The sequence below is a fragment of the Augochlora pura genome, chromosome 7 (genome assembly GCF_028453695.1).
Source record: "Augochlora pura isolate Apur16 chromosome 7, APUR_v2.2.1, whole genome shotgun sequence".
Taxonomy (NCBI): Eukaryota; Metazoa; Arthropoda; class Insecta; order Hymenoptera; family Halictidae; genus Augochlora; species Augochlora pura.
This window is the reverse complement of record NC_135778.1, coordinates 5,906,159-5,922,234: the sequence shown is the minus strand read 5'-3', so window position 1 is coordinate 5,922,234 and position 16,076 is coordinate 5,906,159. Positions and strand designations below refer to the sequence as shown.

Genomic DNA, 16,076 nt, shown 5'->3' with positions numbered 1-16,076 from the left:
CTTAAGACAACAATGCCCGCATTTTCCAAAGACCACGTGTTCCAGCATTTCGCCAAATATGATCGAGCGACGACCATTGCGCAAGAACGTAACGTTTTTATCTGCGCCATAAACGACACCTGCGATCGGCTCACCTTGAACCAAACTAAACTAACCTACTCCCGATGCACCGTCTCTCTCTCTCTCTCTCTCTCTCTCTCTCTCCCTCTCTGCAAAGTATTTACAACACCTGCCGTTCTTTGGCGTTAACGAAGCGCCGTAAGTCGTCGGGCTACACGATTTCCCCTTAATCGAGCGAACCTCAAACAAAGCCGCGCTTGTGACCAATCTCGGCCGGTCACGCGCACTAATTACCAAGCCGCGCGCGTCTCGCGAAGGCATGCGAGTGGGTGGCTGAGATTGCTGGCAGTCAGTCCGTTTCAGCGCCGAGAAAATCGCAATAAAATCCGCCAATGACCGACGGTGTCGTCGATCCCCGCGCGGTGAAAGCTGCTAAAAGAATTTCATACCGATCGCCGGCCACTTTGAACGAATCGGGAACACGCACAAAGGACTTTCGCAAATTTCATTTTTCTGTAATACTTTCAGGTTTTAGTGCATAGGGTGTTGAACCTCGTTCTGCCGCGATCTCGGCCTTTAAATCGTCAGTTAATTACTCAATTTTTTACAGAGTTTCGCGAAAAGTAGTCTGATCAATTATTAGCCGTTATAACTCGTTGATTGTTATTACTAATTTGTAACGATTAAGAAGAAAGTACTGTGTTTAGTAGTCGTAGTTTAGTTAGTCATTATAAATTTTTATAAATTAGTATTAATTTAGAAATATTGTAGACATGTATTATTTTCAAGCGAAACAATATTATTTTCTTAGCTCGTAAACAAAAATTGACAATTTGTCCATGTGGCTCATTTTGTTCAAGATCGAGACGATCGTGGATAATTCACCGTACTGTCATACACCATATTACAGAAAATACTATGTAATACCGACATAATGCAACTTTTAACGTTAATAGTCACAGAAGTAATTTTATTGCAAAATAAAGAGACACGATCATTAAATTGCGAATTTAATGCTCTTACGACAAAATGAAATATAGATTGAATTAAAAGTAATGGGAAAATTGAAACAATATAAAAAATTGAAAACATATGAAAAATTGAGAACAATATAAAAAATTGAGAACAATATAAAAAATTAAGAACAATATTTGCGATCATTGATCTAGAAAATATTTATCATGATTACTGTTGACTGTCTCTGCCCATTAAAATATTATTACCACCAACAGCATTAAAGATTCATTAAGGATACATACTTTACGAATACCGCGGAACAACAATAATTCAAAAGATTCAGCTGTGACTGGCACGACCATCGAGAAAGCAAAGGTCTTCGTCGATTTCCTATCAATCACCGAGCAGCTGAACGAATCGATCTTTGACGAACTTTCGCGAATTTCATCCATCAATGTTAGCATCTTAACGCTCCGAGTGCCTAGTAATCTCGACGGGGTGTTGCGAGTGTTTACTTAACACCGCGCGGTAACTTAACAGTGGAAACGTCATCAGTGACAGACGAAGACTTTCCAGCGAGGGAACGAGAACAACAGCGCGGTGGCTCGAGACAGACATCCTTTTTCTAAAGCATCGGTGTCGCTTCGAGGAATGCGCCGATCGAATTAAATGCAGTGAATCATTGCGCGCGACCTCGTTCGCCGAGTTTATTAAAGGATCAAGGACTCTCTCGGCCGCCGCCGATTTCAACGACCGCGGACCGCAAATTTCGCCGTCGAAACGCGTCATATTTTCCAGTTAACGAAGTGTCAGACGCTCGGGACTCCCGCACTGATTCAGCGGCTCGCGGCGCTCCGTGTCAACGGGTTCGCTAACCGGCGACGTTAATGCGTCGTCTTCGGCCGTGTAAAAGCGGAAGAAAGCCACGCCGGGTTTTGTCGAATCGTTAGAATTTCCATAAATTCTTTCGCGTGCTCCATAACTCGTTGCGCGCAACGATTTCTTTCCGCGCGACATCTTCGACTCTCCGTTTCGTTTTGTATCCCGGCGTTTCGTCGCTCGTCGGCTGCCATCGAGTGGCAGGAAGCACGCCTGAAATCTAATTAGTGGGATACGTGGAACGATTCGCTTAACGAACGAGTTGCTCGCGAGCTCGGTCTCGAAAGGAAATCGTACCGTGAATTCGACGTCGCGAACGCTTCGCGAGATCGAACGCGGCGGTACGATATCGGAGATAAGAGCCTTGAGTCGGCCCCGTGACAGTGAATTTCACGTCACGTATCGTGTTCCCATCAATGTCAGCCGCATAGGAAAACGATACGCGCCGCGCACAATTTTACGTGTGCGATCGTTCTGCGCTACGGCGAGACACGCGGGGCAACCATTCATAATCGTTTTATTCCTTCGAGGAGGTACGCGTAGGGAGTCATTGAAGTATCGAATTTTTCTTACAATTTTTTTAACAATATATATATAAACATCATATATTTTACTGTAAAAGACGGAGTCGTTTCTTCACAAAAAGATCCCAATGAAAGATTAATCAAATCGTAATTTATAGTAGAATACCGTCTCAAGGTTTAACAAATTGTTTAATTTGTGTTTATGAAATATATGATCTAGCAGGGTATATAGGAAAATAATACAAATATAATGCAAACTCAAGTAATACAATTTCATGAAAATATACAATTGATTAAAATATAGCTTTACATGGAAATCGTATTTTATGCTCTCATAAAATACAAGAAGAAATTACTACTTTTATATTATTTGTACAGCTTTACATTGAATTCGTATTTTATGCTCTCATATAATACGAATTCAATGTGAAACTATAAAAATAATATAAAAATAGTCGTATTTCAGTCAACCCTCGACCGTTCAAGTCGAATATTCGATATTAATGGTCGAACATTTTCGAGTGTCAGTTTCGCGTCGAACTGAAAGTGAATTCTTGAATAATAACTCGCTCGGTAAGGAACACCCAGGGGAGACATCATACGTATATAATCGTCATTTATAGCTTGACCAAGACGTCCTCTGTAACCGTACACCGTTCGCAGATGAAAGTACAGACACATGTGGTCGATTACCGCAGGTTTATCACGTTGCAACCACTATACCCCGTACACGGTTCTGGGGAATCAGTTAAACTTTGCTCGCCCGGTTCACGGTAACACGAAACCTTTACAACTCCTCCGCACGAAATTTGCATTACAGGCATTTAGGGGTGTACACCTGGATTAGCATATAAAGCGCAGATTTGCCGGCTAAATTCTGCGGATAATTGAATAATTGTACGCTCTTAACTGAGACCTCGATATAAACGTGAATAACATATTAAACTTGTGCAATGCTACAATATTATTCTTTTGTTCCTCAATTAACTATTAAATTCAACTTAATTTTGCATAAGATAATTTACTACAAATTCGTTAAAGTAAAGACCATGGTAACAGGACTTTTAGATATTATGCCAAGGAATGAGACAGAATAAAACTAAATTCGCAACTCCTCCGATCGAGAAAATTATTGCTCTTTTAACGGACGTTAATGCACAACGTATATTAATTGCCATAGAAATTAGCATTCGAATACGAATGCATCAATTACGATCGCGTAGCTGTATAATGTCTTGTTCCTGCCGCGGGCCTCAATTAATCAGCTCGTTTAGATGTCTGAATACCAAAAATCGCTCGTCTAGACAGCGCATACCGCAAATATGCGCGTTCGGCCGTGTTTTATGATTCTTCCCGTCCTGCATGAATGAGACAATGAGACCATAAATATGTATAACGAAACCAAAGAGCGAGGAACGTCGGCGAGACGCGAGCGACGGTCACGATTTCCCCGTGCCAACCATGAGCACGTACTATTCCCATACATCCGGCATCCGGAGTCGGAACAATGTCAACGGTCGATGCCAATGAACCGCGTTCGAATACCACTTTCATTTCGTCGACGATCGGAACCGCGGGGGCCGTCTCTTTTTTTTCCCTGCCGGCGACGTCATTGAAAGTTATTTAGGTTACGAAATCCGCGTAAACGATTGTAACGCCTCGGATAAGAGATAACGAACCACGTTTTCGGACACGTAATAGCGCTAGCTGGATGTGCGGACGGGGGGAGAGAGACACACGTTCCGTGTTGTATTGTGATCACTGGACTGTGGAGTCCATGTGTGTCTGGTGTCGAGCGAGTTGGTGAAATATGGGAAAATCGAATCGTTAATCAGGGTTCGATTAAATTGCCATTTTATGTTCAGCTGCATTCGACGGCTGATCGGTAAAATGAAATTTCAAACGCGCCTTTTCGTAAAAAGTATTTGGAATCTTATAATTTTATAACTTTGTAAAAAAGGAAGTTTTAAACAGCTCTTTCTTATTTTTGTAATAAGATTATTTAAAATTAATAAAAGGTTACTGAGTGACATAGCTCAATGGTAACAACGTTAACTCTGTACCAATGTTACTATTATACTTTTATTACTAACCTCGTAATGAAAGTCTTAATTGACTGTTAAACTTTAATGGACTACCATACCCCGCCCCCTTCTCTTGGAATTGAATCAGCTAATTGTAAATTGAAGTCAACAGAATGTCAAGCTTAATCGAATGAAAAATTCACTCGTGGAGTGGCGAGTCCGTTGAAATTAATCAAAGGGGGACGGTAAATGGAAAACGTCGGGAGACGTATACGGCGAGACGAAATGCTACCTCGATGATTATCACCGGATGCGACCGATATGCCTTTGCAGAAAAGATACACGGCGCTCGACATCCCTGCGCGTCGGTAATTTTAGCCGTTACACGACATTTACGAGGATGCGGCCGGGCCATTTATTCGTTCGCGAAAAGGAATGCGCGCGACGCTCACGAGGGATGACTTCCCGCCGCTCCTGATTTGTCCATGGCGAATCTACAAGCGCACGTGGCCGTGGGAAAACATAGACCATCGCCGTGGCTGTAGCTGGCCACTTTCAAAACAATCGTCCCGCGAAACATGCCCCTAGGAATGGCATTAAAATTTTAACGCTGAATCCGCCGACGTCTAAAAGCGACCGACAGAAATTACCTCGTAAGAATTGCGAGATGGAATTTGTGGACATTTTTCACGATTCTTAGAGTAATGTAAGGCTGAGTAAGGAAACGTGTTCAACAATTTTTAACGGGAGCAGCTTGATGTCTACAATAATTATGTATAATAATTAATATCTGTAATAATTATTACAAATTTATTCACAATTTTTAAAATAATGCAAGCCTGAGTAAGGAAACATGTTCGACAATTTTTAACGGGAGCAGCTTGATGTCTACAATAATTATGAAATAAATATGTGTAAAAAAAGGACATTTGACCGGCGATGGTAGATTTAGTGTTAAGAGAATCTCTCGATCTAAGAGACAGAAAATTGTTATCTTACATCATTTTTTTAGAGATGGTTCAACAGTCTAACCTCAAAACATATAATGTATGTAAAATCAAATAATAATATTTATAATCTGGGTCTAAATGGACCGAAGACGAGAAGAACCCTTCGCATAGCAAAGGATGACATAAGAAACTGAGTCTGAATTATGCCAAAAATCGAATCTTTTCGCAATCTAAATGTAATTTAAAGTCTTTGACTAAAGACATCATTTAAAACATCATCTCTTCTTTACAGTGGAAAAGTAATGAAACCTCGTGTCGATTGGAAAACGCCTCTAATTATTACTACAGTGTTCTAAAAGAGTAAAGTAAAACAATGAAAAAGTATGACAGCGAAGCGATTAAAACGAGGGGGAGAAGACCGGAGGAGCGAGAGTTAGAGGTCACTGTCAAGTCGTCAAAACAATCCCGTCATTCTTTTTAGCATAGCCAGCCGGGGTTGCTATTTCGAACGGCGCCACATCGGTGTCTAGACCGGGAAGGTTTATTCTCGGCGGCCGCTACGGTGCCATAATAAGCGCGACAAAAGTGTGGCGTATGCCACTGGAAGCAGCACATGCGCCATCTACAGTCCAGTTTCTAATAAAGCCGCTAGTCAGTCTAATGCAGAACTCCTCACGTGTGAGATCTTTATCCGAAAAAGAATAAAATAAATTGAGGTTATGCGAGCACGTGTTTTCAATCATCGCCGTTCAGCCATCGATGCCTAGTTCTCAGAGAATCCACGTTACGAGGACAGAACGCCGCGCGAATCCGCCACATAATAATTGGTGCCGAAGGCATTCCCTTGCTGCCATCTGTTAGAGAATGTAGTGAACCACTCAGTGTGATTGACTGTACCTTGCGGAGCCGCGAGAAGCCCCCGGGTAAACAATAGCGTTTCCCTGGATTACGCCGGCCGAGTAACTCGATGGGACACGAGCCAAACCGCTGGCCTTTCATTTCACCGCGATTCTACGGTGCTGATAGTTGCCGGCATTACGGCCGTTGCACACCGAAGCATCGCGCAGAATACACTGGAAAACCACTAGTTGGCGTATCTGCACCGATATGACTCTTTATAAATTACTTTAGGTCCCGCTGCGAGAATGATTAACTCCGGAAAGAGCAGACGCGTTGGCAGACGCTTAAAGTTGATTGCAATTACGCTTTCTTCGCATAGAGAGGATCGAAATAGGAGTTTGCACACCAAAATTTTTGGGCATGCATTTTAATAAAGAAACTGCTGGAAATTGTCTAGGAGCTGACTATGGTTTCGATACGCGGCACATAAAGAGGGTAGTTCTACTGAAAATTAATTTATGAATTTATTTCACGTTATTCTCTAATACGGTACGAGGCAATTTTACCAAATTGAAGATCTCTCGGATTATCAACATTCGGGTTTTTAAGAAATTGTTTTTTCTATATAAACGAATTATTAAGCATTGTCTGCGATTTTTATTATTTCAATTTTAAACGCGCATAACTTTACCGCCAGTGTTTTAAATGCATTCAAAAGTATCGTACCAATTTGCTTCCTTTTAATCGTCACATTCGTGACAATCTAAATCTAAGTGACAAAGAATATGTAACATTTTAAAATGACGTATCGTGTAATAAATATAAGGTACAAATGTTTGGTATGCGAACGTCTCGTATGTAACAGTCGTAATTGATTTTAGGAGAGCATAAGGATAAAGAAAATACGAAAATTTCGTAAACGTAAAAGTATTGTTACACTATTCATTCGAACAGTATATAACTGTATATTTACTATATTTATTCTTTTTAATTTGGTTATTAATTGGAATGAAAACGATGTAAAAAAATCTCGTTATGTCACTTATTTATCTCGGTAATTATACACAATCTAATTATATGCAATTAGAAGACAAATATTTTAGTCAGTGTACAAATGTGAAAAAATTCCCCTGAGACTCCTAAAAAAGATCAAATCATTTAGATCAGTCTTAAAAATTTTATACCGTTTTGAAAGGTATGTGGTCAGTTTTGCTCCTCACTGTAGTCTGCAAATAGCACAATCATCGGAAGAGGAAACGTTATGTTACTTACAAAAACATGAGAAATTTTTGTATTATATTTTCCGTCTTCGTACATTTTTAAACGTACGGCACACGAGACATCCACGCTTTTTACATCTATATTGCGTGTAAATATCTGTAAATGTATTTATCGATTGTAAATGTATTATCTGATTTGCCCTTTCCTACCACGAAACAATCAGTGTTGAGATGAAATTACCGATACCAGATTCTTAGAGAATATTCCATAGAAAATTATTGTATAAATTCCTTAATTAAAGCATCTATTATAATATAAATAGAAAAATGTGTAAACAATAGAATGTTCATATAGCAGAAGATTCTCATAATGGGTGTTCATATAATGGAGTTTCTACTGCAATCGATTTCGCAAATTCCTTCATTACAAATGAAAGTCTAAAATAAAATGACACAAGTTTAACACTGGAATCACCGAACCCTAAATGATACTGATATATGTATATTGTTTTATCGCGTTAGCTAATTCGGATTCGCTCGAACTTCGTACACTTTCTATTCTAATACATACTTGAGTCAAGACAATTACCGAAAACTTCCTCATAGAAACATATGTACAACATCGGTAACTGTAAAATTAAAAATCAGAGGTCATTTAAATCCGTTTCGTAGTTCTAAGTATCAAAGTAAGATTCACAACCAGACCGCGGATTTTTATTCAAAATGAAAATTGTCTGCAAAATTGAGTTCAACCTTGCGCCGCGGTATCTTTAACCAATTAATTTTGGCGATCTCTTTGCAATGCGCCCACCAGTGAAGAGAATCCAACTCAAATTATCTATAATTTTCATTAGTTTGTTTCATTTCGTTATGACCTCGAAACACTTTAAACATATTAAAATTTACGAATATAATTTAGTTCTCGCCGGAATTACAATTCAAATATCAAATTGTAACAAAAATTTTACGGATATAATCGTCGTGACAGAAAATTCCGCCACATCTCCACGACGGGTATAGTCGTCAAACAGACTCAACTGGTTAAATTCTTTAGATGTTTGCGCTGGTTGCAATTCGATTAATCGTTCCTGTGACAAATTCATATAAAATCCGCGATCCATTCGTAACCAACGAAGCAATGCGCAAAATATGATATTTACTCCGAATCAGTGGCAACGTGTCTAACAGACACGGCAGGCGTGCAAGGGTTAATATAGCTCTAGACCGGAGAAGCCGCTCCCTAGACTATCCAGGACTAATCACCGTCGCGGCCGCGTCGATAAAGCGGCATAAAGTGTAATGCAATGTTTACTTACCCGTCACCTTGAAGTCTATTATCAACCACCTGCGGGGAAATTGGAGCCGATAATTGCCTGACCAGGTCGTTCCACTCCCTTTCCCTTTGCTGGAACTTCTCCTGCAGCTTCTGCTTCTGTTTCTGATACTCTTTGAACAGGTCGCCGTTGTAGCTCTGTTCGAGGTGATCGTTGCCCAGGGAGGTTCGTACGGGGACCGTGGTGGGGTCCGTGATTTTCGCGGCTATTCCCGTTGGCTTTTCGGCCAGGGAGTCCCTTCTGGAACTCCTGGCCGTCGATGGCGCTGGCGATTCCCTGCCGGCGATTCTACGCTCGGGCGTGGAGGTCGCCGAGGGATCCGTTTTAATACCTGGAACAACGAAACTGCATTGTTACGAAATAATTTCGTTCTTCTTTTCCCAACAGAAGACTTAATTATATTTTTACACAGTCAACTTCGCGCTGAAACCGCATTGTCATTATACATTTTGATAGCTTACATAGCAAGGATTTGTTTGTGAAAAAGTTTGTTTCATTCTGCACAATAGTTGTTTTTTGGAGTTCTTATTAAATATGGGAAGCATATTCTATTTTTTCTATATTTTCGGTATATTCTATTTTTTACTATAAAAAAGGTGAAAACACTGTCCCAGCAAAACAAAAATTATTCAATGTGTATAGAGAAGATGTACTGATAGAACGATAGGGTCAAAATTGGTTCGCAAAATTTCGTTCCGGCGAAACCCTCTGTCCTGAAGTGTATATATTTAATCAAAATAAATTGTACCCAGTGATGTATTCAGAACTCAAACGAATTTAAATACCACCCTATTATGATTTTAACATCGAATCTTCAGGTTCACAAATTGAAGGACTGAAATGTCTTTTTTTCAAGGCTCACCATCTGGACTCTTGGACTGTCCCCTCGTCCTGGGCGGTGCCTTCGGCTGGTTGTTGTTGTTCGTTGTTTCCTGTATCGACGGCAACTGTTGGAATTCGGCGTAGCTGGAGCTAAGGAAGACGTCCCCCTCGTTCTCGAAGAGCCTGTCCACGCTGGTGTTCATCAGTTTGTTGTTCTTGAAACCGGTTAGGTGAAAGCTCGCGAACGAGGACCTCGACATGGGATTTATATCGCCGGTGGACAGTGCCATTAGCGCGGCAGACGGTATCGGTGTATTTTTAGGACCAGGACTCCTTGGTCCGAGTCCGGCCTCCAAAGCGGGCACTAAGCTGCGCGACATCATGTCGGCCGCGGATCTCGGCCTGGTGAACGGCATCGCGCTATGCGGGAACGTTTTCGGCTTTATGGGGGTGATCAGCATGTGCTCCGTCCACGAGGTCTCCAACGACGGTCGCTCGAGCCGTTCCACGTCCACGTTCAACGTTCGCTGGGCAAACGGCACGGCGAACGTTTCCGGCGGTATACTTTGCAGCCAGGAAAGCAGGCTCAGGTCGGAATCGCTGAAGCCTACGGAGCCATCCAGCAATCTGGAGAAGTTCATCTCCACCTGTAATTAGAGCGATGAACTTCTATACAAGGAGCCCTAGTCGCGTGTTACGAAACAGTCTCGTCTAGGCTATAATTCTGTAATCTACCTAGAATACACTACTCGCTTCGTTTGACGAATTAACTAATGAAAGCTAACAGGTAGGGGCCAGAGGGTCGTAAATCAGCCGAGTGCGCCGAGCGATGTGATTAAGCGAACAGTTAACCAGCGAAACGTTGAGAGTCAAGTTCCTCGCGGATCCTGATTAATACCCGGAAACCACGGCCCGGTCCGAATCGTCGACGTTGATGAAATATCAGAACGGTTAACGACTTACCTGCTCGCTCTCCTTCGAGCCGGTAGCTTTGGCCTGGCAGTAATTAACGCAGGACTCGTACAGAATCCCTTTGATGATCAGCTGTATCAGCCGGTCGTTCTTTGCCGAGGTGACCGGGTGAGCCGGGTCCGAGCTCTTCCTGTCGCCGGGCAGAAATTTCTCGACCAGGGGATGCACCTCGCGGAAGCACTGCACTCTGGCGTTGCTCGGATTCCAGTCCTTATACTGCAGGTGGTCGGTGAGCCGGGGCAGCGTCAGCAGCAGGCACAGGCTGCTGTACTCCTCCTTCGAAGGCGCAACCTTCTCGAGGTCGCTGAGCACCTTGACCACCTCCTCGACGGCGTTGTCCATGCTCCCGTTCGTGCCCGCCGCGATCACGTTCGCCTCGGACTTGATGCACAACAGTTCGACGTACTTGTGCCGTAGGATCGAGTAGGTGAACTTCCGCATGTCGAAGTCCGGCAACGCCTCCAACGGCTGGATGAACTCCAGCACGTCGTCCCATTGCCCGTCGAGGATCAGCTGACGAAGGAAGAGTACATCGTCGCTGTACTGACCGTTTATGACGCCCGTCTCTCGCTCCAGCGAGAGCTGCGAGATGTGAAGGTCGCGGCTGTGGAGGAACTCCAAGGTTAGTCGTACCACATCCTCCTCGCGCAGCGTCAGATGCGCCGCCGGCATCACGTACCGAATACGCAACCTGGACAGTTTCCAGAGCAGAGAATTACAGCCTCGACCTTCTCTAGAGGACGTGACGGGATTTCATGGGATTTCAATTGATGGGGGGGAGGGGACAAACGGAGATCGGTGCCTCTTCCGACGTGCCGTCGGAACGCGTCACCTCTATCGCGCGCAATGCCAGTCCGCAGATTTACGAACCGAACACTGTGCGGCTTCCGAGTCTTTCTTATCTTTTCGTTTCTTTTTTATTTTTCGAAGCTGTCGCGCCTGTCAATCTTCTCAAATTCGACGTACTTTTTTAACAAGGATCGAAATAACATATCTTTTCTAGTACGTCTCTAGGAAATGACTTTATCAAAACATTAGGATAACGCCTTAACGTGGCGGAGCTGAACACGTAGGATGACTAATTACTATGTGTTTCGTTTGAGCATAATTCACCCCTAGCACTCGAGTGTCGAATGAAAATCGTTATATCATTTCCAAAATTATTTTCACATTATTAAAGACTATTTAAAAGATTGTTAAAAGCGTAACAGTTTATGATTCGCTAGAATTTTTCGACCGTCGAATGTTTATCGAAACGCCTCCCAAAATTATTCCATCAGATGAACAAATAAGCTATGTAAAATCTGAATAATCTTGGAGGGGCGTTCGAAAAAAAAATTGCAAGGAGATTGTCGTCAAGTATAACCAAGATCCACCCTAGCCTATAGTTGTAACATGAGAAAGATAAAATCAATTTCATTACACAACACTGTACTACCCTCTAGAAAACAAAATCTAAAATCCACCCTATCCTATAGTTGTAACATGAGAAAGATAAAATCAGTTTCATCACACAACACTATACTACCCTCTAGGAAACAAAATAAATACATGTTACAAACAAAATAAGTACATCTTACAAACAAAATAAGTACATCTTACAGACAAAATAAGAACAGTATAAAAATGTGCTGTACACAATATTGCTTCTTTACGCAATATTCTATTCATTAACCCTTTGCACTCAAGCGGCGACCCTAAGGCACCACTAAAATTGTTACAGCATGTTCCAAAATAGTTTTTATGTTATGAAAAATTAGATTTCAAAAATTATTAAAAGTATAACTGTTGTTGCATGAATTACAAGATTCAATTTCATATGTATAACATAAATTTTTTTATTTTATGTTAATTTAAAAATAAAGAGTTATTTTAGAATTACAGTTAAAATGGCTTCGAGTGCAAAGGGTGAACAAATTCATAGACCGTTTCGTGTACTCAGCTCACTGAATGCACTTTTGGGACGTTGCGTAACATCCCGCGGTAATCATTCGAGTACATGAAATTTAACAAGCGCTACGAAAGTGAGCCAATTTATCTACAATTTCTCTCATTCTACTGTGTACAACCTGTCGTAAAGCGATGCAGAATCTAATCCGCGCGTACGAAACTTTCTAAACACGGTCGTGAAACGTTCACGCCACCTCTGCCAGTAATCGCATGCCCGAGCAGCCTGCCGATTCAATAAACGCAACAAATTACTATATCTACGGGTCCGGGCATAGAGAACGCGATACAGTCAACGCTAGGATCGTTTTTCCTCGTTACAGCCAAGCCGAGGAATAAATCTTCCGATCAACAACCGAACGCGAATCTGATTCGCCGGAATTACTGTTCGAACGAGCCCCGCCGTATTGCGAAACCAAATAATAGCATGCGCGTACGGAATGTGCGAAATCCTTGGTTTTGCAAGTTCGTTGCACTTCGAGGCCGCCGGCCCTGCTGACATGCCCTGATTGTCGCGCGAAATGAGATTCGGATGTTGTTCTCCTACTGGAACTACCACTGCAAATAATTAAAACCGGATCGATAAATTGGTCACCAATTTCTGTCAATCGACCATTCAGTTGCTAGCCAGCTTTATCGGTAACTACGAAAACCGCGATGACTACGATGCTAATGATTCCAGTTCGTTCGTGTTGCTCCGACACGAATAATGATCACTTTTCTGGTCTCTCATTTATCTTTCGCTATTTCTACGTGAAAGTAAATGTCGTGTTCTTTATATATTTCTTTCAGTAACTTGTACAGATCTTGCACTGTCGTTAAGATACAATTTCCAATGTTTGGTCCTGAACAGTATAATGATTTTTGGCTAATGCAATTATTGAAAGTACAATTTATCTGTGTATTGTATTTGAGTATACAGTTTCTGTGAATGGATAGCGTAAAAAGTATATTAACATTTTGAAACAAGTGAATTGTCAGAAAATCTATTGATATAGTCAAAATCACCAATTGTATGACTATAGGATTTGGTTAAAAGTTATTTTTAATCCCCAATGTTAATTTCCTGTCTTCAATGCGAATATTAACAATTACAAAAATCTATGTTAAATATTTGTAAAAAGACCGCATTATAGCGCAATGTCGCTAGGCTCAGTTTTTTTTTAAATTTTAATGTGACATGATATCAAGTATCGCTACTAAACGTATTGTCAATAAATGCAACATTAGAATGGAATTTTTAACAGGTGGCGGAATGTTGCCGGAAATTATGCATACGTTAGCCAAGAATAAATTTCTATGTCGTTTGCGGCTAGTACGGCACGGATGCGTCGGAAAAGTTTCCTGGATTCGGAGCCAGACTCTGATTTCCATAAACGTCGTTATTATACAGCGTCTATGTGCCGTTGCGAATTTTATCCCATACGCTGGAATCCATTGAAATCCTAAAATGACAAGCCATCTGTTTTCACAATGTTCTGAGTTCGACCACTTTATATTCCCCTAGACAGATTTTGACGGTATCAAGATCGACTGAGAAGGTGAAAATGTCGCAACCTGGAATTCTGCATCTATTACTAGAAGTTTATAAGCATTGTTCAATGATAAAACATCGATCGCAAAATTAGGTTTCACTAATTAGATTTTAATATATTAACACCACTGTAACGATTTGTTTATATTAATATCGTTACCTGAAGAAACTAATGTACTTTGCCACTATGGAGTAGACTTTTTATACTAGACACCTTTATACTGTATATACTTCATTTTACGAAAGTATAGTATCAGGTTGGTGCATATGAAATGTCGGATTTTTAAGCGAGTATATAAAACTGCATATCTTTTTTCAAAAGCTATTAATTTAATCAAAATGTGCTCCATTTGTTGCAATACACTTCTCCCAACGCGAGTTTAATTCATAAATGTCTGTCTTCAAGAAATTCTGATTTTTCGGATCAATAAATTGTAGCATGGAATTTTTCAGTCTGTATCCATTTACATACTGTTTAGCCCACAAAAACTACGCATACGTCGTACAAAACAATTGCGAAATTAAATGAAGCAAAATATAAAATTTTATAAAATATAGATCTTTCGCCAAGCGACTTTCGCTATTTTAAACATTTAGGACAGTTTTTACGGGCTAAATAGTATATAATATTCATATGCATCAACCTAATAAAATGCACTTTATCGCATAAGATAGAAATACTATAAGCCAGAAGATTTATTTCGATTTATAGCGCTCGACGGGCGAGCGTCGCTGTGGACGACGGGTATTAGAGCGCGCAGTATTTTGGGCGGATATATCCGCCAGCCGTCCGCTAAGGGTCTCCAACGCCCGAGAGGTAGAGGGGAAGTTACGAAAATGCGGTAAAATGCAAGCGCAGAGCTGCTCAACATGCTTCGCGCAGTGGGTAATGGAACAGCCACGCGCCCGAGGGCGAACCTACTGGCAACGTCTTATCGCTGACGTCAGAGAAGAAAAACTCAAGTGTTTACGTTTTTCATGCTGGGGTTCGTTCTATTTCTCTTAATCCCGACATTATTTATGACAGGTCGCTGTCACATTCTTCAGCCGAACAACGTGTAATGGCAACACCGTCCTAAAACTGCTCAAAATCTGCCCGAGCCTTTACGGACTAAATAGTATATCCCGTAGCGGACGGCTGGCGGATATATCCGCCCAAAATACTGCGCGCTCCAATACACGTCGTCCACAGCGAAGCTCGCCCGTCGAGCGCCGCCGTCCGCAAAGGGATATAAATGAAGACAGTCTGAAATATTCCATATCAGAGTTTATTAATTCGAGAGATCAGAATTTGTTTAAGACAGGCATTTCTGTATTGATATCTTGTTGAAAAGGGTGTAGTAAAGCAAACGGGGCATATTTTGATTAAATCAACAGCTTTTGAAAAATGATATACAGTTTTATATATTTACGTAAACATCCGACATTTCATATGCACCAACCTAATACTTCTTTTTACGAAAGTATAGTATAACTACAGATTGCAAAATATTACAACTAGTCTTTCTAATTTAATAGATTTGACGAAAATTTGTTATTGTAATAGCGTAGAAAAGAATCGACTTGTGTAACAGTTCCTCATATTTTTTTTTCCATTTGCACAATTATATCAAAATTGAATGACCTATGGAGACTCAACTGTCAGTTCCAGTATTAATTCTTCTATCGCTGTCGGGAAGGAAGCTTAAATGAAGCAGAATGTCAATACTAAAAGATTAATTCTGAGACGTCGCCATGTTGTAAACGAACAAAGGAACACGTGTCATTGCATTATTCTGAGGCAATACCGAACCAAATACGAATTCTGCGAAGGATGTGTCAATTGCCACACGCTCGCGGTACAGTATTTCAATAAAAATGCGTGTTACGTGGAATTTTCAAATTCGTGGTGTCAGCAACGTCGAGGATTTATTTATGTGTCGTCGGAGCTGCGCCTCGTAGTTTCGATCGAAGCGTCTTTGACGACAAAATGTTACGGTTCCTATTAGTAAGTATTCTGTGCTTGGTACATTG

At 41.1% G+C, this 16,076-nt stretch overlaps 2 protein-coding genes across 3 annotated transcripts in view; one reads left to right on the top strand and one right to left on the bottom strand.

Moving 5' to 3' along the window:
• LOC144472628 (uncharacterized) overlaps window positions 1-16,076 on the top strand; it is an 82,232-nt gene that overhangs the window by 12,720 nt on the left and 53,436 nt on the right. The gene's annotated exons all lie outside the window — the stretch shown is intronic.
• On the bottom strand, window positions 8,574-11,268 carry LOC144472450 (WD repeat-containing protein 47-like). Its single transcript, XM_078185555.1, has 3 exons — window positions 10,574-11,268; window positions 9,651-10,257; window positions 8,574-9,119 (listed from the first exon to the last, which is right to left on the bottom strand). The coding sequence occupies exons 1-3, from the start codon at window positions 11,252-11,254 to the stop codon at window positions 8,767-8,769; spliced, it is 1,641 nt and encodes a 546-aa protein (XP_078041681.1). The 5' UTR covers window positions 11,255-11,268; the 3' UTR covers window positions 8,574-8,766.